We start from the raw sequence: 25,136 nt of genomic DNA, 5'->3' as shown, positions 1-25,136 counted from the left end.
TTTATCAATTTGTAAAAAACCTGAGATTTCTAATGACTGAATGTTATATATCAGGGCCAAGAATAAGTTTATTCAGTTAAAATCAAGTAAGCATGTTGTTGCACTGAATTATAATAAATAGTTCAATAAAAAGGAACTCCTTGAGCTACTTAAGTTTTAGGGGAAGAACGTCATCTGCTATACATCTCCTTAATGCAGAGAAATAGCCTATACTCAGCAAAAAACACTATTTCACAATAAAAGCACCAGGAAAGGTTCCTCCACTGACAGTTAATTACTCACTACAATCACAAAGTGACGTATGAAGTCCCATGGGTTTTTTAAAAAAAAAGCCACAATGGATCTTTATTATACTTAATCGGTTCGTAAGAAACCTGAGATTTCTGTGAGTCATTACGTTTAAAACCACAAGCGTAAACTTTGAAAAAACTCTGAGGGACACTCATCCGTCTTTGGAGTTGTAGTTCGGGTTTTCAGAAAAAGCTGTTAGCGCTAACATGAGTCAAGGTTTCAGATGTGTTTTATTTAGCTGACAATGACTTTTTTTTGCACTCAAGCTTTGTCTATTCAATCTGTCTTATTTCCAAAATCCATACTGATTTATTCCACAGTAGAAATCCTCATTGTCTCTTTTTTGGCTGCTTATCTGCCTGAATTTCAAAATAAAAGTGCATATTGAAGAGATAATGAAATGTATCAATGTTTTCAAATCAGCAATCAAATGTTATTTATACAGCCCAAATATTTTTAACCTTTTATTATGCTCACTGTCGAGGTGGTAAGTTCACTTTTTCGCATAAGATAAGACAGGATAAGATAAGTTAAACATGTATTGATCCGCGTAGAAAATGTAGGTGTTAAGGCAGCAACAGGAAAGCACAGGTAAGAGTTTACACAAGTATAAATAAGAATACAAAATAAATAATGTGCATAATATAATAACATATCAACACTAGAATGACCTGAAGCTGTTTAAATACATAACAAGTTCAAAGTAGGTGCATACGGTGCAAAAACAAATGCACAAATAGACAACCTGTCACGATCTGTCTATGTTGTGTTTTGTCTTGTCTAGATCTGTCTTTGGTTTTCTGTCTGCGTTGTGTTGTGTCTGGTTTAGATCTGTCTTTGGTTTTCTGTCTGCGTTGTGTTTTGTCTGGTTTAGATCTGTCTGTGGTTTTCTGTCTGCGTTGTGTTTTGTCTGGTTTAGATCTGTCTGTGGTTTTCTGTCTGCGTTGTGTTTTGTCTGGTTTAGATCTGTCTGTGGTTCCCTGTCGTTAGTTTCCCTGGTGTGTCTAATGTACCCGATTGTGTTCACCTGGTGTCCCTGTGTTTTCTCCTCCCTCCTCACCTGTGTCTTGTTTGTATGATTAGTCTTGTGTGTATTTAAGTTCTGGTTTTTCTGTCTGTCTTTGTCGGTTCGTCTTGTGTAATGACGTGGTCTGTGGTGAGTGTTCTGTTCAGTCTTTGTTAAATCGTTTAGCCTTGAAATAAAGGAGCTATTTTTGTCACTTGAATCTGCATTTGGGTCCTGCTTCCGACATACATCGTAACACAACCGTGTTAATTTCCATCTGTTTGAAATATGGAAAGTGTCTTTGGGAGTGTCTCCGTAAAGATGGATGTGTGTGTTGACCTCTGTGATATCCACGCTTACTGGCACACTGAGAACATCCCGTTATTCATCCCAGCACTCCCACACAGCGCTCACTATTCCAATTTACGGTAGAGGACCATGGGAAAGGTCAAGAGGTCACCTACTTGTGTTTATTCCCCTGAAGTTACATAAGTCTGCTGTGTGTATTCTGCATCAAACCCTCACTTTCTGTAGCTTCCTTGAGGCTAAACAGCTGTTTTTGCTTCACATCTGTTTGGGAATATTGAGGAGGGCCGCAGACAAAAAGCTAACAGGACACAAACTAAGGACAATGGAATTATACATCCTGCGAATAATTAAAAAAGCAAAGGGCGGATTTACTCTCCTTGCTTTGAGTCTCTTCCAGGAACATTGTGTGTTTTGAGTCCAAGTTGATTTACTTTACTAGAGCGGGCTGGCTGTGAGATAATTGCAAAATCAGGCCACATTTTCCTTTTTATTGACCGTGCACATTGCTCAAAAGTGTGTTTTTATTACACGATAAAAATAATACTTTGTTGTCAGATCAAGTCTGAAATGTTTCTAGCATTACAAAATATCATAAATATGTAAATAATTAAGACCAGAAACAAGGAAACAGACATTTCACTTATCATTACAACCACAAAAGATCAGTGGTGCAATGCAACTAAGTTCATTTACTCAAGTACTGTTCTTAAAGAGTCCTCTCCAGCTGATGTTCAGGTCTATATCAGTATCTAGTGTCTCTACTTTAAAGAGTCCTCTCCTGCTGATGTTCAGGTGTATATCAGTATCTAGTGTCTCTACTTTAAAGAGTCCTCTCCTGCTGATGTTCAGGTGTATATCAGTATGTAGTGTCTCTACTTTAAAGAGTCCTCTCCTGCTGATGTTCAGGTGTATATCAGTATGTAGTGTCTCTACTTTAAAGAGTCCTCTGCTGCTGATGTTCAGGTGTATATCAGTATGTAGTGTCTCTACTTTAAAGAGTCCTCTCCTGCTGATGTTCAGGTGTATATCAGTATGTAGTGTCTCTACTTTAAAGAGTCCTCTCCTGCTGATGTTCAGGTGTATATCAGTATGTAGTGTCTCTACTTTAAAGAGTCCTCTCCTGATGATGTTCAGGTGTATATCAGTATGTAGTGTCGCTACTTTAAAGAGTCCTCTCCTGCTGATGCTCAGGTGTATATCAGTATGTAGTGTCTCTACTTTAAAGAGTCCTCTCCTACTGATGTTCAGGTGTATATCAGTATGTAGTGTCTCTACTTTAAAGAGTCCTCTGCAGCTGATTTAACAGTGATATACTGTACTTAATGTAAACACAGAAACAGTACAGCAGGTGTTCAGACTAAACACATGACCAACCTTCCTTTCTCTTTCTTCTCACAGTTTCTGTGACTAAGTCCTACTAATATAGTCGACCTATCACCCATAAAAACTGCCTTTTTTATCTCAGCATGACTAAACAATGACAAACACAGGTTAATATTATTTATTTATGACTCAAAGCTCGCTCACAGAGGAGGAGGAAAAGTTAAAAGGTCTGTTTCTGATTAAGAAACCACAAATACTTCCCGTAGGCCTGTGATTCTATCTCTGCTCATCTCATAAACAGGAAGCAAAGCGTGCAGGAATTCACGAGAGGAAATGATGCCTTTCGGCGGGTGGTACAGCTACGAGGGCGGGAAGTAAAAACACACTTTGCTTTGTCGTTGGGTCGAGAAAAGGTTGAATATACAATGGTTTTCATGCATAAAGAGTCTATGGATCAAACTGGGAGAAAAAGGAGCTTCCACTACCGTCTGTTTGTCTTATTTCACCCTGGAGAGTGAAGGAAAATAAATAAAGTCAGAGTGAAGTGGTCTAAGTTTGTCTCCCAGTAGAGTGATTGAGGTCAAACAGTCTTTAGTTTAGTTGTCTGACACAAATGTAATAAGTTAATGCTTCATGCTATCCGTCTAATCAACTTGTTTTACATGCTTTGTTGAGCCTTGAAAGCTTTCAAATCTTTCTCTATCATGATACGTATTAATGACTCAATAATTCAGAAGAACTGCTTTAAATTTGGCAATTAATTTTGCAATTATGAAGTACAATATCCAGAGAAGAAGAAATTAAGTGATCTGCCGCTATGTTTTGGTTATACATAACACCCTTTATCCTTGGAAAGCTCCACCTGAAAAACCTGAATTAACTGAGAAATATTGGAAAATAAGTCAATCATGTGTCTGTTGTTTGTTAATTACACTACGGACTATCAAGGTGATACAATAGATATATTTCAAGCATATCCTATAAAAACTATAGTAAAATTCAGATAAAATGTGAACTATCCCTACTCCTCTAATGAGACCCCTTAAAATCTCCCTAATAAACAGTAACTTCAGTATTTAAGGATCAAAATGTTAAATAAGTTCATCAGTTGTTTAAAGGGGACCTATCATGCAAAATGCACTTTTTGATGTCTTTTATACATAAACATGTGTCCCCGGTGTGTCGGGGAACTCACGCAGCGTCAGAAAATAAAACCCTCTCTCTTTTCCTCCGTACCCAAATCTATTAAAAATGGGCGTTCAACGAGCGGATACAGATTTGCTGCCGATGTGATGTCAAATCGACGGTGGACCCACAGAGAGTTGCTATCGGAAACAATGCCTGACGTGTTTTGGACGTAATATGGTATTTGTTTACATTAGCTAGCATCGCAAACACTCAGAGCTAACCTGTACTGTAGAGCACATGTGTTTCAAAAGCAGGAAATAAAAAAAAGAACTCACCTTGTGATAAACCCGCAAGAGAAAAATAATTTGAGCTCCATACTGTTTCAGAAATAATCCTTGATGTGGTTTAGAACAGGATGGCGTTTTATCACAGCAGAATTTAACTTTATCTCCGGTAGAGTTCTGATCAGGCATTAGCTCCGCCTCCTCTTTTCTTTTTTTTAAACTAAGGACTTAAAATCCGCGTTTCTCTAACAGCTGGAATACAGTGCCACAGTGACACGTCCTAAAACCCGGAGGTAAACTCCTTCCGGTTCCTTCGATAAAAACGCAATGCTATTTCTCCATAGGGTTTAGGAAAATAGCTGGAAATCAGGTCTGTGGTTGAAACACATTTAAGAGACGGATCACGTTTTGTTCAGCCGGATAATCTCCACATGTCTATCCTACTTTTATCATTTTCTAATCATAAATCTAGTCGCCAGAAGCAAAATGCTAACGTTATGCTATAAAGGAACTACAGCAGGGTCGCTGCTTCAACGTCACGCCGACTTCAGATCCATATTCAAAACTACAGATTCTAAATGGTACAAGTTGAAGCGTTTGTTTGAACAGTTTGCAGGAGGCAGGAACTTGCTTTCAAGCAGAACAGAAACTAACTTAGAGGAGTGTTTACGTGTTCGGCGTAATGACGTACAACGGCCTCCACGACTTCTGTAGTCCTATTCAGCCACTTGGTAACAACCATCGTTTTTCAGACACGTACACTCTTCAGAAATCACCAGTGGGGTCACTGCTGATGGATTTAATGTCGTAGAACAAAACGTGATCCGTCTCTTAAATTTGTCTCAACCACAGACCTTGTTTCAGCTATTTTTCTAAATCCTATGGAGAAATTGCTTTGCTTTTTGTCGAAGGAACCGGAAGTGGCAACATGCTAACTTACTTCCGGGTTTTAGGATGCGTCACTGTGGCACTCTATAGCGGGATATGAGGGATGTCTAAAATGCATGATCTGTTTGTATGTTAAGGAAAACACATCATAGACATGTTTTTATATATTTGTATATATCTGAGACCCATAATATAGGCCTAAAAATAGCATGATAGGTGACCTTACCAAAAAAAACTCATTAACTGAGAAATAATGAAAGAAATGTCAAAGATCCTGTGTCCAGTGGCGGCTCTAGACCAATTTGACTGGGGGGGCCACGCTGGGGCCAGTTATTTTCTGAGGGGGGCCCAATAAATGCAGCACGAAAAAGACAAAGACAGTATGAAGTAATTGCGCATAAGAAAACAATGCAATACAGTTATTGGTATTTGTTTCATTACACATATTTATTTCAGATACTTATAGTTACAGTTTTTACGCTCTAATGCAGGGGTCTCCAACCTTTTTTAGGATGAGAGCTACTTTCAGAAAATAAAACAAGTCGTGAGCTACTTTTGCAGTGTATATATTTAGCACATTTTAACATTATTATATCCTTAACTTTAACCTTTGAGTGCTGTTTGGGTCTGTGGGACCCGTTTTCAGTGTTTACTAAAAGAAAATGTATGCAATTTAATTATTTTAACCTGCTTTATTTGGGGGTGGACCTCAAATCGTCTAGGGGGGGAACTCACCTCCTCTAGGGGGGGACCTCACCTCCTCTAGGGGGGAACTCACCTCTTCTAGGGGGGGACCTCACCTCCTCTAGGGGGGTCCGGGGCATGCACCCCCTGGAAGATTTTTTTTTTTTAAGTTGAAGTGAAATGCATCAATCTGGAGCACTTTGAGCACAAAAGGAATTTATGGATACAGCTCTCAACACTCATATGAAAGGGAGCTTTATACTTTTCAATAATCCAAACATCTTTAGAATATGATCACAACCATAACAAATCATTTAAACTTGTTTATTCTTATTTTATGTTACCTAGTTAGCATTCTTTATTTTTATTTATGCACATTTTACTAATTTTAAACATTTTCAGGGGGGTCCAAAGGCAGTGTTAGGGGGGCACTGGCCCCACCTAGAACCGCCCATGCCTGTGTCTGTTTAATTAAAGTATAGACAGACACACATATAGTTATAATGCAAGCATAACCTATGAACAAATTGTCAGGTTGCTGTTTTATGAGCGTCAATTGGCAAAATGTTGTGAAATTCTGATTAAACTACAGCCGTTTCAGAACTAATTCAATGGATTACACTTCCAAAAATCTCCCTAATAATCAGTAGCTTCGGTTTTTAAGGATCGACATGTTAAATAAGGTCATCAGTTGTGTAACTTTGAAGCACAACAGCGGCACTTTTACTGTAAATGACGTCTGTGAGCAAACACAGTCTAGACGGTTTTAGATACGAGATGAAAATGATGATGAGGGGTTTCCTGTGGCTGATTAACAATTATAAATCAAAAGAGAAAGATTGAAGATGATCTGCTAAAACATGATGATTCATTGAATCCGTGGATACTTCAAAGTCTTCAGTTTATAGTAGACTAAACAGAAATATAGAGAGAAAACTGTATTTGTTATTTCAGTAAATCGGAGCTTCAACAGCATCTCCTTCTGCTTCAGATGTTTTTAAATTAAACACAAACACCCATCGAGGTACTTTACTTGAGTGTTTCCATTTAATGGTACTTTATACTTCTACTCCAATACATTTTAAAATGGAAAATTATGTATTTCAGGGTTCATACACTTTTTCACCAATGATTTTTCAATGACTTCTCAATGACCTTTACCTAATTTTCCATGACCAAAAACATGACTCTTTCTCAGCGGTACCACTGAAAATGGTTTATTTTAACATGGAACAGGAAAATAAGGTCTGAAACATGTTGTGCCTATCTAAAACAAATCCAATAGTAGGCTTACTAGCTTCGACACGCTAAAGCAACTCAAATCTCTCACCAGCAAAACACCTCGACAGTTAAATGCCATTTTAAGTTTCATTACGAAACAGTATTTATTATCATTATAGTATTACTATTTCGGCGATTAGCTAAAATATAAATTATATTTGATGCAACTTTAGTTACATTTCCATGACTTTTCCAAAACTTTGGGAAAAATATTGTTTTCCATAACTTTTCCAGGGCCTGGAATTTGCATTTTGAATTTCCATGACTTTTCCAGGTTTTTAATGACCGTAGGAACCCTGGTATTTAACTCCACTTCGTTTATTTTAAAGCTTTATTTCCTTATTGGATGCGGATTTGGCTCCAAAAACATGTCAAAACATTGCGTGTTTTTAAAGATTAAACCATTAGAATAACTTTTTGATGGACAACAAGTTAAAAATGTCAACAGTAAAATGCAACAATATGAACCATCTAATAACTAGGTCAAATGTATAAGGAAAGTAATACTTCTACTCTTGGTAATTAGCTTGATAACACTTCTGTATTTAAGTTAGAATTTAAATGTCGGACTTTCACTTCGGACGTTAATATTTCTGGTACTTTCACTGAAGTAAAGAATCTGAATACTTCCTAAAACCCCGGATATTAGTGCCCGACTATATTGTGATGCTTATTTTTGAAAGACAATGGACTTTTCTCCTAACTGGAAAACTTTACAAACTGTCCGTGAGATTCTCATGTCTGTTTCCAGAGAGATAAAGGGGCTTTTTCCTCTTTGACGTAAGCCTCCGAGGGCAACTTCATGCACCACCCTAGACGGTGAATTATCTTCAGTAAGTGTGTGTTTCTCCCCTGAGAGAGGAGAGGGCGGAAGATCTGAGTCATGGGCGGTAAAAGGTTTTCATTAGACCGTCGCTGAACAGCACTTTCTCAAACTCAAAGGCTTAATCCAAATCTAAACAGGAGAGAGAGAGAGGGAGAAAAGTCACATTTTCAAACTAAAAGCCTTTAGCTCTGATTGAGTTGGCTTCATTAAATGCAAATAATGTTTAATTTATCCTTTTTTCCCCAATAGTTTTGATTTAATCTGTTTTTAATCGACAATTATACCAAGTTTTAAGATCTTCATTATATTTTCGACAGTGTATACTGTGGCACATTTCCATTATAATTTCAAGTCACTACATTATGATACTTTTAACATACTATACCATGACTATTTAACACAAGTAATAACACTTTTTACTTGATATTTTCAACATTCAATACGAAAAGTATATTATAACTTATTTTATATGTTTCTACATACTACACCATGACCTTGTTCATATTTTTTTTTAAACAACAAATGAAGCTCAGTGCAAGTTCAACCAGGAAGACCTCCTCTCAATAAGCGATCGGGGGCGTCACTCCCCAGCTTAACCAATCACTTCGCTCTATTCTCACAAGCCTATCATAGCGCTCCGCTAACCCTTTTAAATCTGCTCTCAGCTGTCATTTCAGGTGACTCGACCAACCCTCCTCCCCCCCTTTCCACCTCCTGTCCCTCTGAATCCAGGGTCAAGCTAAGCCCCTCCCCTTCAGACCAAACCCAACTATTCATTCACCACCACCAGGGTCAAGCTAAGCCCCTCCCCTTAAGACCGACCCAACCATCCATTCACCACCACCAGGGTCAAGCTAAGCCCCTCCCCTTCAGACCGAACCCAACTATCCATTCACCACCACCAGGGTCAAGCTAAGCCACTCCCCTTCAGACCGAACCCAACTATCCATTCACCACCACCAGGGTCAAGCTAAGCCCCTCCCCTTCAGACCGACCCAACCATCCATTCACCACCACCAGGGTCAAGCTAAGCCCCTCCCCTTCAGACCGAACCCAACTATCCATTCACCACCACCAGGGTCAAGCTAAGCCACTCCCCTTCAGACCGAACCCAACTATCCATTCACCACCACCAGGGTCAAGCTAAGCCACTCCCCTTCAGACCGAACCCAACTACCCATCACCATCATCGGATCGGTTCTCCCCTCCCGAATGATACTCCCGCACAACGGGGCCTTATCGCCAAAACTCCATTACATTCATTTGTGTATCTCTGCAATAAATATGTATTCTTACATCAAAACCGTCTCTCCTGATTGAACTATACTATACTATTTACTTGATATTTCCAACAAACCATACTATGATTTTTTTTACACTTTAATCAATGTGTACAGGAAACCACAAAATAAAGAATATGTAAGCAGAAAAGAGGTTTAAATGTTTTTTATCACACATATTGTTTCACACAGAGTAGAAAATGGCCTTCATGTGGTACAAAATATTGCTTACATTACATCACAGAATGAGACAAATAAACTCGACAAGCAAATTCAAATGTTATGAAATAGTGGATCCCAGTGTAGCCCACTACATACAGCGCTGGATTTCATCTTAATTTGTTATCTAAAAATATACATTATGTGTATTTATTACTTCAAAGTATCACAGTTATTTTAATTTCAGTGCTCAGCCATGTCAAATTAATAGATGTACTTCCACAGGCCTGGGATCAATACATAAAATATGTTTTAAATGTCCAGCTTGGTGTCAAATAACAACATACTTCTTAGTGTTAAAAGTCACAAAATACACAAATAAGAAGAACATTTAAAGTGCAAACTACACAAAGGGTGAAGGGACGGCTTGGATTGCTTTAAACAACCTCTTTGTGACATACTATATACTTCATAAAATCATACTTCCTTGTACGTGAAAATAGTGTTTTGTTTCACAACCTGTTGTAGTGTTTGTGTTTCTTCATTTTTAGCTTACAGACAAAATCCCCTCTCAGATACACATCTTCTAAATCAACAAGAAAGCAAATCATTCTTATTGCTTTAGCATTTCATGGTACGGTGAACAGTGTTGAAGTGTAGTGTGTAAATCCTTTTTTTCACATTCAATCAACTTAAGCTAGATAGAACGTGGCTTGATAAGCAAACTGGGAATTTCAAAGTTGCAGTTCGTCAAATGAACATCAGATCAAGGAATGCTAGCTGTTTAAAAGTCCTTTAAAAGTCCAAGATTTCCTGTAGTCTTCATTTCAGAAATATCTCTTCTGGTGCAATACGACTTTATTTCGTAAAAAAACATGTACGGTAGGAACACAGATAATTCTTTCATCGCCTGTTAGTTCTGCAACGAATCACACATGTAAAGTTTGTCAATTAAAAGAGATCATTTTGTAAGTTAAGAAAATTGCGTTGTTGTTGTTGTCTTAGTTTGCTTAGTTTACATAGCTTGCTAGCTTGCCATGTAGCTTAGCTATGTAGCAAAGTAACGTTATTTTACGTGATTGTAAATAAGGAGCAAGTGTGTGTGAGTACATCCTGGTACAAAACTCGCAGGTATAGTAGCTCCGGCGGGTGAGAAAGGTGAAACATTTACGCACGTTTTTATTTATGTATTATTGTCTATTGCTTTCAACTACGGATGACCGTACATTTGAGCTAACTTAGCTATGTTCTAATAAAACATTTAACGTTATCTTTCGGTGAGATAGTAGGTTGCAACATTTATGCAACTTTTGTGTCTTTCAAGATACGTCTAATACCTAAAGTTAAATGACAAACTGAAACTTTCTTGACCTGTCAAATTATCTTTTCCAATAAGCGTGATTCCTGGACTCAAACAGGAGGACCAGATCTGTTTTCTCTGGCTTTTAGCGTACATATATCTTTCCGAAATAATGGTGGTCCAATGTAAGGGGCGGGTCTTCCCCTCTCTATAATGTCACAAGTTGTCTTGATTGACAGGTGTCTCGTTCAGCCATCGTGGTTCCTTCATGTGTGTCCCGTCTCAAATCCTTCACTTTAGTGGCAAAGACGGTGGTGATGAACCCAAATCAAGTCTTTAAATTGACTTTGGGCAGATACATTCAAGTGTTTCTACTGTCTCTTCATTAAAAACCACCATCAGAGTCCCAAACATATATTCCTTCATTAGGCGGTAAAGCGTCGGATGTGCTTTCTTTTCCTTGCCTGGCAATATCGAACCAACAACGCCATCGCGATCAACAGAACCAACACTATCACCACTACAGCGATAACGTAGTTCTGCACGCCCGATATGTGGCACATTTCGAGCGTCACCTTCTCGATGTTCACCGGTTCTGAATACTCCTCGTGAACGCAGGTGACCGTCTCGATGTCCGGTACGACCACGGCAGAACGCTGCACCATCTGCAGGAAGTCGAGGTTGCTGCAGCAGCTCAAAGGGTTGGAGCCCATGTAGAGAGTTTTTAGGGAATGTTCCAGAGCGAGCATGGAGCTGTACTTCAGCGTCACAAGGTTATTGTTCTGCAGGTTCAGCGACTCTATGGACGAGTCTTTGCTCCACACGGGTATATTCGTCAGCTGGTTTGTGGATAAGTCGATGTGTTTGAGACTCTTCAGCGACGACAAGTCTGTGTTTAAACTGGAAATGTTGTTTTCTTTTAAAAGGAGGTGGATTAGGGTATGCTCCAAACCAGAGAGGGAGTCTTTGTCCATTTCTAGCCCAGGATTTAGCGACAAATCCAGTAACTTCAAAGAGGTGTTGGCAAACGCGTTCGCAGGCAAAATCCTTAAATAGTTCTCAGACAAATTCAGGAATTGCAAGGTCGGTATGGAAGTAAAGGAGACACAATCCTGGGGTTCATTCTCCGAGGAACAGATTTCCAGATCATTCTGCTGCAGATGAAGGTGTTTGATGCTGGGTAGTCTTTGAAATATTCCATGATCCAGGGTGGTGAGGTCGTTTCCTTGCAAGAAGAGTTTTTCCAGCGACGGCAGAGTGTTTTCCCCAAATGTCAGGCTCTGCAGGGAGTTAAAACTGAGGTTGATGATCTTCACCGTCTGCAGGAGGCCTGGGTTGGTGATAGAGAACGAGTTGATGCAGTTATTGCTCACATTCAGCACCTCCAGAAATCTCATACAGTGAAAGAACGACTCAGGAATGCTTTTGAGTTGGTTGTAACTCATATCAAGGTATTTTAGATAATAGAAATAAACTTGTGTTCTCTTTTCAAGACCTCCTGTGACGTTGACGCTCTGAAGATGGTTTCGTGAAACATCAATATGTTCAATCATGTTGGATCTGGGGAGAAGAGGGAAGTAGAGCATTTTGTTTTCACTCAAATCAAGATGCGTGAGTTTATAGAAGACCACCGATGTGGTACTGTGGAAGAACTCCACGCTGTTTTTGCTCAGATTGAGGACTTTCAAATTGCAAAGGTTAAAATCTGTGATGCACGTGATCGAGTTCTTGGACAAATCGAGTTCAGTCAAATTATTCAAGAACTCAAACGCTCCGTCTTCAATCTCCAAGATGACGTTATTGTGGAGGCTGATTCTTCTAAGCGATGAGGATCCGCTGAAGGTGTTATGGGCTATTTTGGTGATGCTGTTGCCATTCAGAGAAAGGTCCATTAGCGACGGAGAATCGGCTAAAAAGTAGTCCGACATCCCTGTGTACAGCCCGTTGTTCGACAGATCGAGCGACTCCACAGCTGTGAGAGGCCCAATGTTGATTTTGGCGTGAGCGAAAACATTCAAATGATTCCTGGACAGATCCAAGACTCTCAGATCCGTCATGTCTTTGAAGAGCCCCGGCTGGATGAAGTGGATCTTGTTGGCGCGGAGGTTCAGGTGGTGGAAACCGTTTTGATACGCCAGTGTTTCCTGCGAGAGATTCTGCACCTGGTTGAGGGAAAGATCCAGCATTCGAACGCCATGAGGAAGGTCGACCGGTGCACTTCTGAGGCTCAGATCGCTACAGAACACATCCATCTGGACCTGAAACACAAACACACGTCTGATTATGTCGGCACGCTGCCAGATTAACCCTGAAACAATACAGAGCAAATGTTTTAAGTGTGGAGGGGCGATTTGTGAGCATGTTCTTGGCAGCAGTACAGACCCTCTAAAGTTTACGATAGTGAGTCGTTCTGAAGGGAAGAATAACTTTTTACAATTGCAATGGATAGGTAATGACTTCTTCATCAAACAGAAGAGTGTTTTTAGTCCAAAGACGATACGTCACACCTCTATTACTCAGTTATTCGGCATCTTCTCCAGTTCCTCTTAATCCAGTCGAATATTTTAGTTATTAGATGTTGTTTATAATTGAAACCACATGGCCAGAGACCCATTCTGTCCACCTCTCCGTTTTCTCTCCAAGTGCATTTAGCTTCTCGGATTATTTGTGGCATCCTGAAATAGGCATTCCTCTTTGCTAACGAGCCATAAACAAACAGATTGATATATTCACAAACTCCTGCCGGGCAAAACATCTTGTGTCTGTTGTCAAGAACTGAGGAACAAATAAAGGATTTTTCAAAGAAAACATCTGATTCTGGTGTTATCAGTGATACTAAAAACGAACTTATATTAAGCTTTTGAGTGTATACAGTCTGATATATGCATGTTTGAAAGTACATGTACTCAAGCACTGTACTAAATAAGATTTTTGAGGTGGAGTATACTCATACTGCACTACTTTTCAGAGGCACATGTACTTTTTAGTCCATAGAATTTGCGTTTAGATGTCCTTTTATAATGTGTTCGTTTTGCACCTTGCGTTGATACTTTGAACGTTATATTATGGAGCACTTTTCTTTGTTTTGTTGTTGAAATGGGCATTTTGCCTTTAAGGAGCCAACTATAATGTGAAATAAAAGAAAAACTCCCGTGTAAGGATATTAGTTGTTTGTGTATTTGTTATATTTTCCTTTTTTGTGACCTTTTTATGACATTATTAGAAAGCAATGCTACAGATAAGAGCTGGGGAATAGCGTGCTAACAAGGCTACAACAAAATATATTTTCACACAACCTGACGTCACTAAATCTCTTCTAGGAATGTGCTGGTCTTTCATAGGAAAAAGAAAATCCTCCTGCACACAGGAAGTGATGCCTGTGACATTTCCAGTTTATTACATAACTAGAAGAAGAACTGTTGGCAGATTGCATAGGAAGCAACAACTAATTCACCAGAAGCTCAGAGGAACAGAAGGTCTAATATACACATAACAACACTTTCACACAGCTTCCAGTGAAGCAAATTAACGTTTCTGGGTCTGAATTCTGGAGCCTGAAGCTAAAACGAATAAACCCGATCTGTTCAGGTCAGAAACCTTCAAATAAATCGTCTGCCTGTCAGGATAATGTGAAAAAACCTCCTGATGAATTAGGTGCCTCATCTCAGTTTCTGTGGGCAACCGAGGACATTAACTAAAAACAGATGAGGGCATTTAGTGTTTATTTATTTTACTGATATGAGAGGAATGTGCCTTCAGGAGGAGATGCAAGAAAACTGAGAAAAATCTGGATTTGAATGTTTAGTTTCGGATAAGTTTGTACGAGGAGATCTTTGGATAGGTATAAACCCCAGAAATCTCTCTATTTGTGCCAAAAGCTGGCAAGGAATATATGAGCTGTTCTGGTTTTGTAAGAAATGTCTTTGCCTTTTGATTGTTTTTGAAAGAGTTCCTCTGAGTTTGATGTGTTGGTTTTATTCTAAACAATAAGATATAACCAAATGTCTTAAGGTTTGACATCAAATAAGACATTTCGACAGATACATTAAGTGGCATATTATTTTTTTCAACGTTATCTTAATTGGTTTCTATTTTAAAACAATTGAAACACACGTCATAGTTTGCATTATAATTGCTAAAAAACTGATATTTTCCTCATTTATATGTTAAAATTACGATAAAAGGAATACATACACATAAGAAAAGTCACAAAAACAAACAAAGAACACATCACAACATACAGTAACTCACAACCAGGCATGAAACAACAACAAATACATAAAAGTTTTCCTCTGAATGCCAAAAAGTTTAATTAAAATTAGAAATGTCTTCAATTTTGTCCGAAAAACGTGCAAGTAATCTGCGAATTTCATACCTTTGGACCTCTAAATGTGAGTGTTAGTGTGTCTGTTAAACCTTAGTAAACAGACCTGTGTGTGTGTGTGTATATAAATGTGTGTGTGAGGGTTTTACTTACAACTTGGCATGCTGGGAGTTGGCGAGGAGGCCGTTCGGACGCCGCCACGCAGCTGACCATCAGCGGGAGGAGCAGCTGGAGACAGGCCATGGTGCTGCAGGACACACACGATACACACACGTTAACACACACACACACACACACACACTCTGGCTGCAGGTGATATGGCTCCAGAGAGGGAAGGAAGAGGGAAGTAGCCCAACCTACATGTGTGACCTATGACAGTGCTATTTATGATACAAACGGGGCTTTTTGTTACACTGTGCACCGTGTTGAGCTGCAGAACTGGTGGAACAGAGAACCTGTGACGTAGACAAAGACCTTTTTCCGTCACTTCTGAGTAAATGCAGTCGATAACTGCACTGTAACGGTGAGAGAGGAGATACTTCAACCCAAACAAATACCCCTTATCAAGCTTTAGAAATTGATGTCTAATCCTGGATGTTCTCAAAAACACTACTTTAGAATTTGGAGGGTTTTAAAAGTTATATTTCTCAAGCGGAGAAATGTTTAAAAGAAAGAAATTAAGTTTCCCAAGACTGGCAACTATGGTGGTACTCGGATAATTTACTTAAGTTAAAGTAATATATATAATACCACAGATTAGAAATACTCTATAGCAAGTAAAAGTCCTGTGTTTGAAAGGTAGTAATATCGTGAAAATGTTCTTACAATTTAAGTAATAATAGTGATTACTATGCAATACAGCTCTTTAAAGCTGTTGTTTTATTTTAGACAAGATCATCCTTTATTGATAACAAAATATTCTATTCATATGGTTAATAAGGAAATATAAGAGTTGTAATTTGTCAACGTGGAGCACGTTTTGAATACTTTGTGTACTACTAGTTTAGTAGATTCGTAGTATTTGAATCATATAAACACATCATGGTAAATGTGAAGTGACATTACACATATTGCAGTGAAAAATATAATATTTCCATCTTAGAAGAAGAAGTGGCAGAAAATGTACTTTAATACTTCATATTTAAACTTGAGTACTATAGATGTACTTTCCCCCTGCTTATTGTTAGAAACATCAGACATTGTTTTTTACGTCTCGGTGAGTCATCTTTCACGAGACTCGGGTTCTGTGTCTCATTATTTTCTGCGGAAACTAACTCAAATATTTCCTTGAACAAAACAAAACAACATGTGTACTGCAGCGGAGACAATGTGTGAGTAATTACAGAAACAGAAAGGGTTAATAGCCAGGAGAGTCTGTTGCTCTAAAAACTCACCTACTGTTATACTGGAGTATAGTCAAGTACTTTATGTATATTACTTGATCTTTACTTGAGTATTTACATTAAGGTCACCTATCATGCTATTTTAAGGCATATATTATAGGTCTCAGATATATAAAAACACGTCTATGATGTGTTTTTCTCAAAGTACAAACAGATCATGCATTTTAGAAATTCCTCATATCCCTCTATTTCAGCTGTGAAACGCGGATTTTAGGTCCTTAGCTTGAAAAAAAAAGAGGAGGCGGAGCTAATGCCTGATCAGAATTCTACCGGAGATAAAGTTAAATTCTGCTGTGATAAAACGCCATTCTGTTCTAAACCACATCAAGGATTATTTCTCAAACAGTATAATAATAATACATTACATTTATAAAGCACTTTTCCTGGTGCTCAAAGCGCTTACAAGCAAGTAAAACAAAATAACAGCAAAAGTAGAAAGTGCTAAGCTAGGAGGAATAAGGGCAAGGGGTTAGTTGATTAGGAGTTGAAGGCAAGAGTGAAAAGTATGGAGCTCAAGTGCTTTTTCTCTCTCACGTTTATCACAAGGTGAGTTCATTTTTTTATTTCCTGCTTTTTAAACACATGCTCTCCAGTACAGGTTAGCTCTGAGTGTTAGCGAGGCTAGCTAATGTAAACAAAGACGAGATTACGTCCAAAACACGTCAGGCATGGTTTCTGATAGCAACTCTCTGTGGGTCCGCCGTTGATTAGACGTCAGATCGGCAGCAAATTTGTATCCGCTCGTTGTACACCGGTTTTTAAAAGATTTGCGTACGGAGGAAAAGAGAGAGGGTTTTATTTTCTGACGCTGCGTGAGTTCCCTGACACACCGGGGACACATATTAATGTATAAAAGACATCACAAAGTGCATTTTGCATGATAGGTCCCCTATAAAGCCTCATTATTACACTTGTTGGATCACAATGACAAACTACACGAGGAAAATGCTCTTGGTATTTTTGTTTACACAAATGGTTAAATTGAGTGTTAAAAGTGACAGAAGTTACGTTTAATTCATGTAAAAATATTTCCTAAACTCTCATTTAAAGGCACAGAGTTACTGCTGAAACCCTGCAAGAGCAAATTCATAAAGATTCATATCACATTGTTCTCATGTGATGTTTGTTAAGGTGTGTAGCTCCACAAAAAAACAAACACTCTTTCTTACATTTTAAAAGCATTTGTTGGCAATTAAGTAAAAAACATGAGATTTTATTTTGTAATTCCATTTTTTTTTAATGTAAAATCTTCTGCAAACAAGTAACAGATAAGACTTCTGTACTTTTACCTCATTTGAGATTGACTCCGGGATTTAGGTGTTAGATTTGGTGTTTTTACTTAAGTCAAAAGTACTTTTTTCTCCATATTCTGTAACCATGCACACATCTCCTCCCACAGTCAAGTCTTCCAACAAGTAAAACATGCAACAACAACAACAACAAGTCTTCTTCTAAATAATCTTTTTTTTTGGGGTTGAATATGACCTCACTTTGAGCTGATGTGATCACTACACTGGCAACCAGTGGTGGAAGAAGTACTTTACTTATTTAAAAGAAAACCGAGCTTTTACTTTGAAATTCCATACATTTGAACATGAAATCTACTGTAACAAGTAACGGATAAGACTTTTGTTTTGTTTTTAGTTTGAATGCAGGATTGAAGTTTAGTTTAACATTGCTGTAATAGTATTTTTTTTTAGTAAACTGTACTTTTTTACCATATGTGTTAGCCATGCGTACATTAACTTAACTTTATATACAAAAAATAGTTCAAAACGTTCAAGTTTAAAACATTTGTTAGAGAAATAATCAAATGCCATAAGCTACACAACTCTGACAAAGTAGATATTACAGTTTTCAAGCAATTGTCTAGAGTCTACACATTTTTTAAAGAAACCATCCCAACACTAACCTGCAATGGAAGAAGTACTTAAAGAAACAGAGCTTTTATTTTGAAATCTCATGTGTTTTTAATGTAAAATCTGATGCAAAATACTAGCTGATAAGACCAATGTACGTTACCTTAGTTTGGAGATTGATGCAGTATGTATGAGTAGTTTTAAAATGCTAAATTCATGTATTTTAAGTAAAAAAAATACACCTTACACTATTATTTTGAAGCCATGCACACATCTGCTCCCTCAGTCCTCCAACATGCTTTAAGTGTTTTTATAGAGTTGAACGTTACCTCACTTTCAGATGATCTCTAATCTTCACAGAGCCTCCTGACCATGTTGATCTCACATCCTCCGCATACACACACACACCCACTCACTGTCTGATCGATTGTGACCAAGTGAAACACCGCAAGCCTCACACACACACCCACCCACACACACACACACACACCCTCCTCTCAGCTGACTGTGTTCACCGCCGTCCAGCCATCACATCCTGTGAGAATATCCTGCATCCCCCCTCCCAACGCTGTGGGGAAATGCCTTATAAGGGGGTGGGGGAGTTCAGTTTTATGTGCCAACTTCAAGAAGACAAATCCCCTCCTCCTCCTCTTGCAAAAAAAAAATACCCTCAATCAATCCTAAGAGAGGCTGGGATGTTCTCACACACACTAAAGTGTATCTGGAATTTGGGGCATTTTAAACGGCAGTCCATGTTATCTTTTTGCATAGCAACCTTTTATGGGTAATTGTTTCAAATAAGAGAGTGATTTTCCCAAAAATGGCAACTAGCAGTTTTGGGAGAAGCACTTCACTTAAGTAGAAGTATGAATACTTCCTATCAATCTTTAGAAATACGTTTCACATGTGTCAAACTCAAGGCCCGGGGGCCAAATCAGGCCCTTGGTGGATTTAATTTCGGCCCGCAGGATAATTTCTAATGACTATTAGATCTGGCCCTCCGGTATATTGCACGCACACCTTCACTCCATCCTGAGGGTCTCCTCAGCTCAGAGCCTGAGCCCAAACATTGATGACCTTGCACCCAAGATGAGATGCCAAGTATCTGAGCTAGCATCACAGAGCAGCACACTGAGTTCAATGGATGTTTCCTTCTGCACTTCCTCTCTCACGACAACAGGGCATGTTTGGTTTGTTCTTTGAGGGAAATAGTTTTGTTGAAGCTGTTGTTGGCCTGTGGGAAAATGTAATCATAAGAAATGACTCTGGAAAAGCTGCAGATAGAGCCATAAGAAATGAATGCAGCTGATTATTTAATGTTGTTTTTATAGGCAATAATTGAAGCTTTGTTAGTTCCAGGTTTAATATGTGCAATAAGTTCATTTCAATAAGTTCTGCAATAAACATAGAACCAGTCCGACCCTCGACTAGTACTCATTTTTTTATTTTGGCCCACTGTGTATTTGAGTTTGACCCCCCTGCCTAGATATTCTCACACAGCATGACATTTGGGGCATTTTAAACATTTTGCATAATACTAAGGTGACCTTTCATGGATACATGTTTAAAAAAGAGAGATTTTCCCAAAACTGGTGTATTTGTATACTTTACTTATGTAGAAGTAGAAACATACTGTATCAACCGCATGTTCTCCCACACGAAACTCCACGTGGAATTTGGGGCATTTTATACATTTTGCATAATACTGTTACCTTTTATGGATAACTGTTTGAAAAAAAGGGGGAAACTTTCCCAAAACTGGCAACTAGCAGTGTTGGGAAAAGTACGTAGATCCTTGACTTATGTAAAAGTAGAAACATCCCCTATGAACTTTTAGAAATACCTTGACTGTTCTCCCACAACAAAGTCTATTTGGAATTTGGGGCATTTTTTTAAACGGCAGTCCATGTTATCTTTTTGCATAGCAACCTTTTATGGTTAATTGTTTAAAACAAGAGATTGATTTTCCCAAAACTGGCAACTAGCAGTGTTGTATTTATATCCTTGACTTATGTTCAAGTATAATTATCCTTTGTCATTCTTGAGATTAGCTAAGATGCTCTCACACACCAAAGTCTATCTGGAATTTGGGGCATTTTAAACCTTCCCTATGTTACCTTTTATGGAGAATGGTTTGAAAAAAAGGGGGTAACGTTTCCATAAAAGCAACTGGCCGAAGAGACAGAGGAATTTAGATCCTTGACTTCATTTTGCTCGTATTTCTCCATTTTCCGTTCCTTATGTGTGAAAACAAAAAAACGGATTCTGCCTAATAACATGATCTGTGCTTTCTTCAAAATCATTTGGACAGTTATTTATAGGAGAAATGTTGACTCACTTTGCCAGCATGTTTGAGACATTCATAGTTAGTTTTAGTAAATGAAATTGTAAGTGTAAACCGCTGTTTGCTCATCGTAATTACAGCCTTGTTTGTTTACTGTAAGATAAACCACATGACAAACCAGACTGAACTCCCCCTGTCGTAAAAAGGACATTATCACACCCACTCTTATACATGCATAAGTTACAGCTGTTGACATGTTGCTATACAGTAAAGGCTCTTTTCACACTATCTTACAATACTATTATCCTGTTTATATCACCATTTAATACATGTTTTACAATTTATTAACAACTAGAAGTGGGAGAAGTACTTCACTTAAATAAAAACACTGAGCTTTTATGAAACATTTCCTGTTATTGTAATGGAAAATCTACTCTGCAAACCAGTAACTGATTTAGAAGACTGTACTTTAGTAATCTAGCCATCTAGATGTATTTAAAGGGGACCTATCATGCAAAATGCACTTTTTGATGTCTTTTATACATGAAGATGTGTCCCCGGTGTGTCGGGGAACTCACGCAGCGTCAGAAAATAAAACCCTCTCTCTTTTCCTCCGTACCCAAATCTCTAAAAACGGGGAACAACGGAACTGATCCAGATTTGCGTCCGATATGACGTAATATCTGAAATGTGGACCCACGGCCCGATCAGAAACGTTGCTATCAGAAACAATGCCCGACTGTTTTGGACGTAATATGGTCGGTGTTTACATTAGCATCGCTAACACTCAGAGCTAACCTGTACTGGAGAGCATGTGTGTGAAGAAGCAGGAAGTAAAAAGGAACTCACCTTGTGGTATAACCGGCAAGAGAGAAAGCCTTTGAGCTCCAGACTGTTTCAGAGAGAATCCTTGATAATCCATGATATGGCGTTTCATCACGGCAGCATTTAGTTTAGACAGTAGCTGCCGGGTCCCGCATGAGCTCAGACCCCTCCTCCTTTTTTTTATTATCATTTTTTCTTTTTTAAAGCTTTATACCCCAAATCAGCACTTTTGAAACAGGAAGTGAAATAGAGGGATATGAGGCATGGCTAGAATGGGTGATACGATACGATATACTTTATTGTCCCCGTAAGGACATTTGTTCTGGACTCCGTCCTGCAGTTCCGCATACATGTACATATACAAACATAGTAGACATTAAGAGACATACACATATCATCAGTCATACACCGTTTGATCTGTTTGCTATTTTGAGCAAAACACTTCGTAGACATGTTTTTAATATATTTGTTATATATCTGAGACCTATGCTGTTGCCTAAACATAGCATGATAGGTGACCTTTAAACAAGAGGATAATCAGCTAAATGTACTTCAATAATCAAATGGTAAAGTACTCAGTTTGCAGAAGGGACTACTTAAACTGCCCTAAATTCCCAATGGAGTTTGGTGAGAACATAATAATAATATATATATGTATAAAAAGATTACAACAAATATGAGAAATATAAATAAACAATTAAATTGGAAGTATTGTATAGAAAAAGTCAGAGGAATGGCCAAAGCTTTCTTGACGGAGTATTTTACATATTGTATTATATTTGGATGGTATTATAAACCACAGAGATCAGAGGTTTTACTTTAAAAAGGTCAACTATTTAGTATATTTTCTAATTTCAATGTTATTTTTCTTAACTTATCTTACTTATATTGTTAGTCTTTTGTACGGAGCCCTGGAGGGTTCATAGAGAGACAAATTAATAAAACGAGGCCACGTTTTATTAATTCGTGCGCACGATATACTTTCTCGTTCGCACGAGAAAGTTACTGGTGCGCCAAGAAAGAGGAGCGCACAGGAGACAACCGTTTCATTGCAGACTGTTATGTTTATGTGGGGAAATTACAGTGCTACATTATTGGAGATATATTTAAAACTTGGACTTCATTTTAGGGACATTTTGGCCAGAGGTGTAGAGCTATTTGTTTAAGCACCGGATTCGCAAAACTGGAGAGTCTGTGAACCAGTCTGCCTTGATCTATGAATTCATGTCCACACACACACACACACACACACACACACACACACACACACACACACACACACACACACACACACACACACACACACACACACACACACACACACACACACACACACACACACACACACACACACACACACACACACACACACACACACACACACACACACACACACACACACACACACACACACACACACACACAGAGCCCAATTATCCCCCCTATTACTCGTTTTAGATGTCCAGTCACCAGTGTAAATAACCCAATTTGTGTTCTGTGAAACTGAAAAGGATATGACATTACTTTCGTTGCAGTTGTATATAAATGTATAAATGTAATTTAGGTTAACTTCCTGTTTTATTTAGATGCTTTTATTTTGAAGGCGAGTTTACGCTGTTGACAGGAAGTTGTTGTTGCTATGGAAACGTGAAATGCTACATGATGCATGAACAGTAATTTACACACATCTGGCAACTCCATATGTGTATTCCCAAGTGAAAGAAGTTCGTTTAATCTTAATCTCGATGTAGGCTAGTGCTAAAGGCCCTGTCACACTGTCCCGAAGTTGACACCCGATGGACACACGAATATGGAATTGTGAATTTCGCACGAAGATGGCCCCGAACCACACACGAAGGCAACATTTACATTACATTTAAGACATACAACTGCAATGAAAGTACCAAAAACAATTATGTTACAGTACTATGATACTGTACTGATATCTTCAGACTTTGTTCTTTACTTTATCCGTCTTTATATGTAGAAAATATTACGTTTTCTCCGTAATGTTGTTTCCATAACAACAACAACTTCCTGTCAACTGTCCTTCAAAATAATATATTATATCCTTTTTAGTTTCACAGAACACAAATTGGGTTATTTACATAATATATTTACATGATTTTGTTGTGCAATAAAACAACCCGAAGGACACACGATAAAGGAAATGTTCAAATTCGGCTGTGATCGTAGCAACATCGGGCCATTCGTGAGGGCATCTTAAGCCATCGTATGACCGCCGGTGGAGTTTCTCAGGCTCCGGCAGCAACTTCGTGAGCGGTGGCAAAATCTTTGGCATGCCAAAAAATTGCAGAAGGACCTTGCGAAGGTTCATTTTCGTGTTGAATTTGTGTGTCAATTGTGCCCTTCGTAAGGCCATCGTGAGGGCATCTTGTTATCATCGGTGCCATCGGGCATTCGCCCCGATCAGAGTGAGGGTGAATGCACCGATGATAACACGAAGATGACACGATTTGACAAGATGCCCTCACGATGCCTTACGAAGTTGCCGCTCACGAAGTTGCTGCCGGAGCCTGAGAAACTCCACCGGCGGTCATACGATGGCTTAAGATGCCCTCACGAATGGCCCGATGTTGCTACGATCACAGCCGAATTTGAACATTTCCTTTATCGTGTGTCCATCGGGTGTCAATTTCGGGACAGTGTGACAGGGCCTTTAATGCTGTCGGAATGCACCGGAACGAACGCCACTGTCATAATATCTTCTGAAAACAAATGCCCACACATACACAGACACAAACATACACACACAAGCCCTGGCGACCGGACATCTTCTTCATAAAACTAATAATATGGCGTAATAATCGGGCAGTTCGATGTGTTTAACCATAAGAAAGTATCTCGTGGGAACGAGAAAGTATATCGTGCGCACGAGTTAATAAAGCGTGGCCTCGTTTTATTTAAATTGAGGCCACGAATTACATCTCGTGCACACGAATTAATAAAACGTGGCCTCGTTTTATCAATTTTTCTCTCTGAACCTTCCCGGGCTCCGTACTTTTGGGTACTTGCATTGTACACTTTTTTTTAACTTAACAGCTTTTTCTGCCAGTTTAGAGTGGGAACATACTTTAAATATCTAAAAGAAATTGGTGTTTCACCGAAAAAACGTTGTTGTAGCTGTCAAATAATGATTCCTAAAAGGTACACTATTTTTGAAATAAATAATATTGCGAAAGAGGAAAAATGACCTAAATTAAACTTAAGTACGTATTTGTGTGCATGGACTTTGATCACCTGCTGACATGTGTATAGAAAGAGATGATAAATAATTAAACATTATTATTAATAAGAGAAGAAGAGGATGACTCACCTGTCTCGTCTTCTTCTGCAGTGTCAGCTTCAGTTTCACATTCAACATCCTTTCATCCTTGTTTATCCGTTGTTTCATATGCAAAAAAACACACACACCCACACACACACATCATATTTCCTCCCGAGAGATTTCCCCCGGTTCATATTTCCCGGGATTCCCGCACCTTTTTGTTTCACTTTGCATTCAGCTCATTGTGTTTGTGTGTGTGTGTGTGTGTGTGTGTGTGTGTGTGTGTGTGTGTGTGTGTGTGTGTGTGTGTTGTCTTCCAAAATATGTGTAGCCTGGAGGGAATGGGAAGTTTTTCTTCATTAATCACTAATACATATGTAATATAATGACATG

At 38.6% G+C, this 25,136-nt stretch overlaps 1 protein-coding gene across 4 annotated transcripts; it reads right to left on the bottom strand.

Moving 5' to 3' along the window:
* Positions 1 to 9,450: 9,450 nt before the first annotated feature.
* Positions 9,451 to 24,888, bottom strand: lrrc32 (leucine rich repeat containing 32). 4 transcript variants are annotated; one of them, XM_034223965.1, is made up of 3 exons: positions 24,792 to 24,888; positions 15,237 to 15,330; positions 9,451 to 13,017 (listed from the first exon to the last, which is right to left on the bottom strand). In XM_034223965.1, the coding sequence occupies exons 2-3, from the start codon at positions 15,324 to 15,326 to the stop codon at positions 11,185 to 11,187; spliced, it is 1,923 nt and encodes a 640-aa protein (XP_034079856.1). In that variant the 5' UTR covers positions 15,327 to 15,330; positions 24,792 to 24,888; the 3' UTR covers positions 9,451 to 11,184. The 4 variants fall into 4 exon arrangements, with proteins under 4 accessions (XP_034079856.1, XP_034079853.1, XP_034079854.1 ...); XM_034223962.1 differs by lacking the exon at positions 24,792 to 24,888 and adding an exon at positions 18,675 to 18,889; XM_034223963.1 differs by lacking the exon at positions 24,792 to 24,888 and adding an exon at positions 18,680 to 18,886.
* Positions 24,889 to 25,136: the final 248 nt, after the last annotated feature.

Source organism: Gymnodraco acuticeps, unplaced genomic scaffold (genome assembly GCF_902827175.1).
Source record: "Gymnodraco acuticeps unplaced genomic scaffold, fGymAcu1.1, whole genome shotgun sequence".
Classification (NCBI taxonomy): domain Eukaryota; kingdom Metazoa; phylum Chordata; class Actinopteri; order Perciformes; family Bathydraconidae; genus Gymnodraco; species Gymnodraco acuticeps.
Note: the sequence above shows the minus strand (reverse complement) of the source record. Positions and strands in the feature narration are given on the sequence as shown.

What these genes read in the sequence shown, in the direction of transcription:
- lrrc32 (XM_034223965.1), bottom strand. Translation starts at nt 15,326, where the DNA reads ATGGCCTGTCTCCAGCTGCTCCTCCCGCTGATGGTCAGCTGCGTGGCG. An exon ending in AACTCCCAGCATGCCAAGTT is followed by an intron (nt 13,018 to 15,236) that starts GTAAGTAAAACC and finishes TTTGTGTTTCAG; the next exon opens with GTCCAGATGGATGTGTTCTG.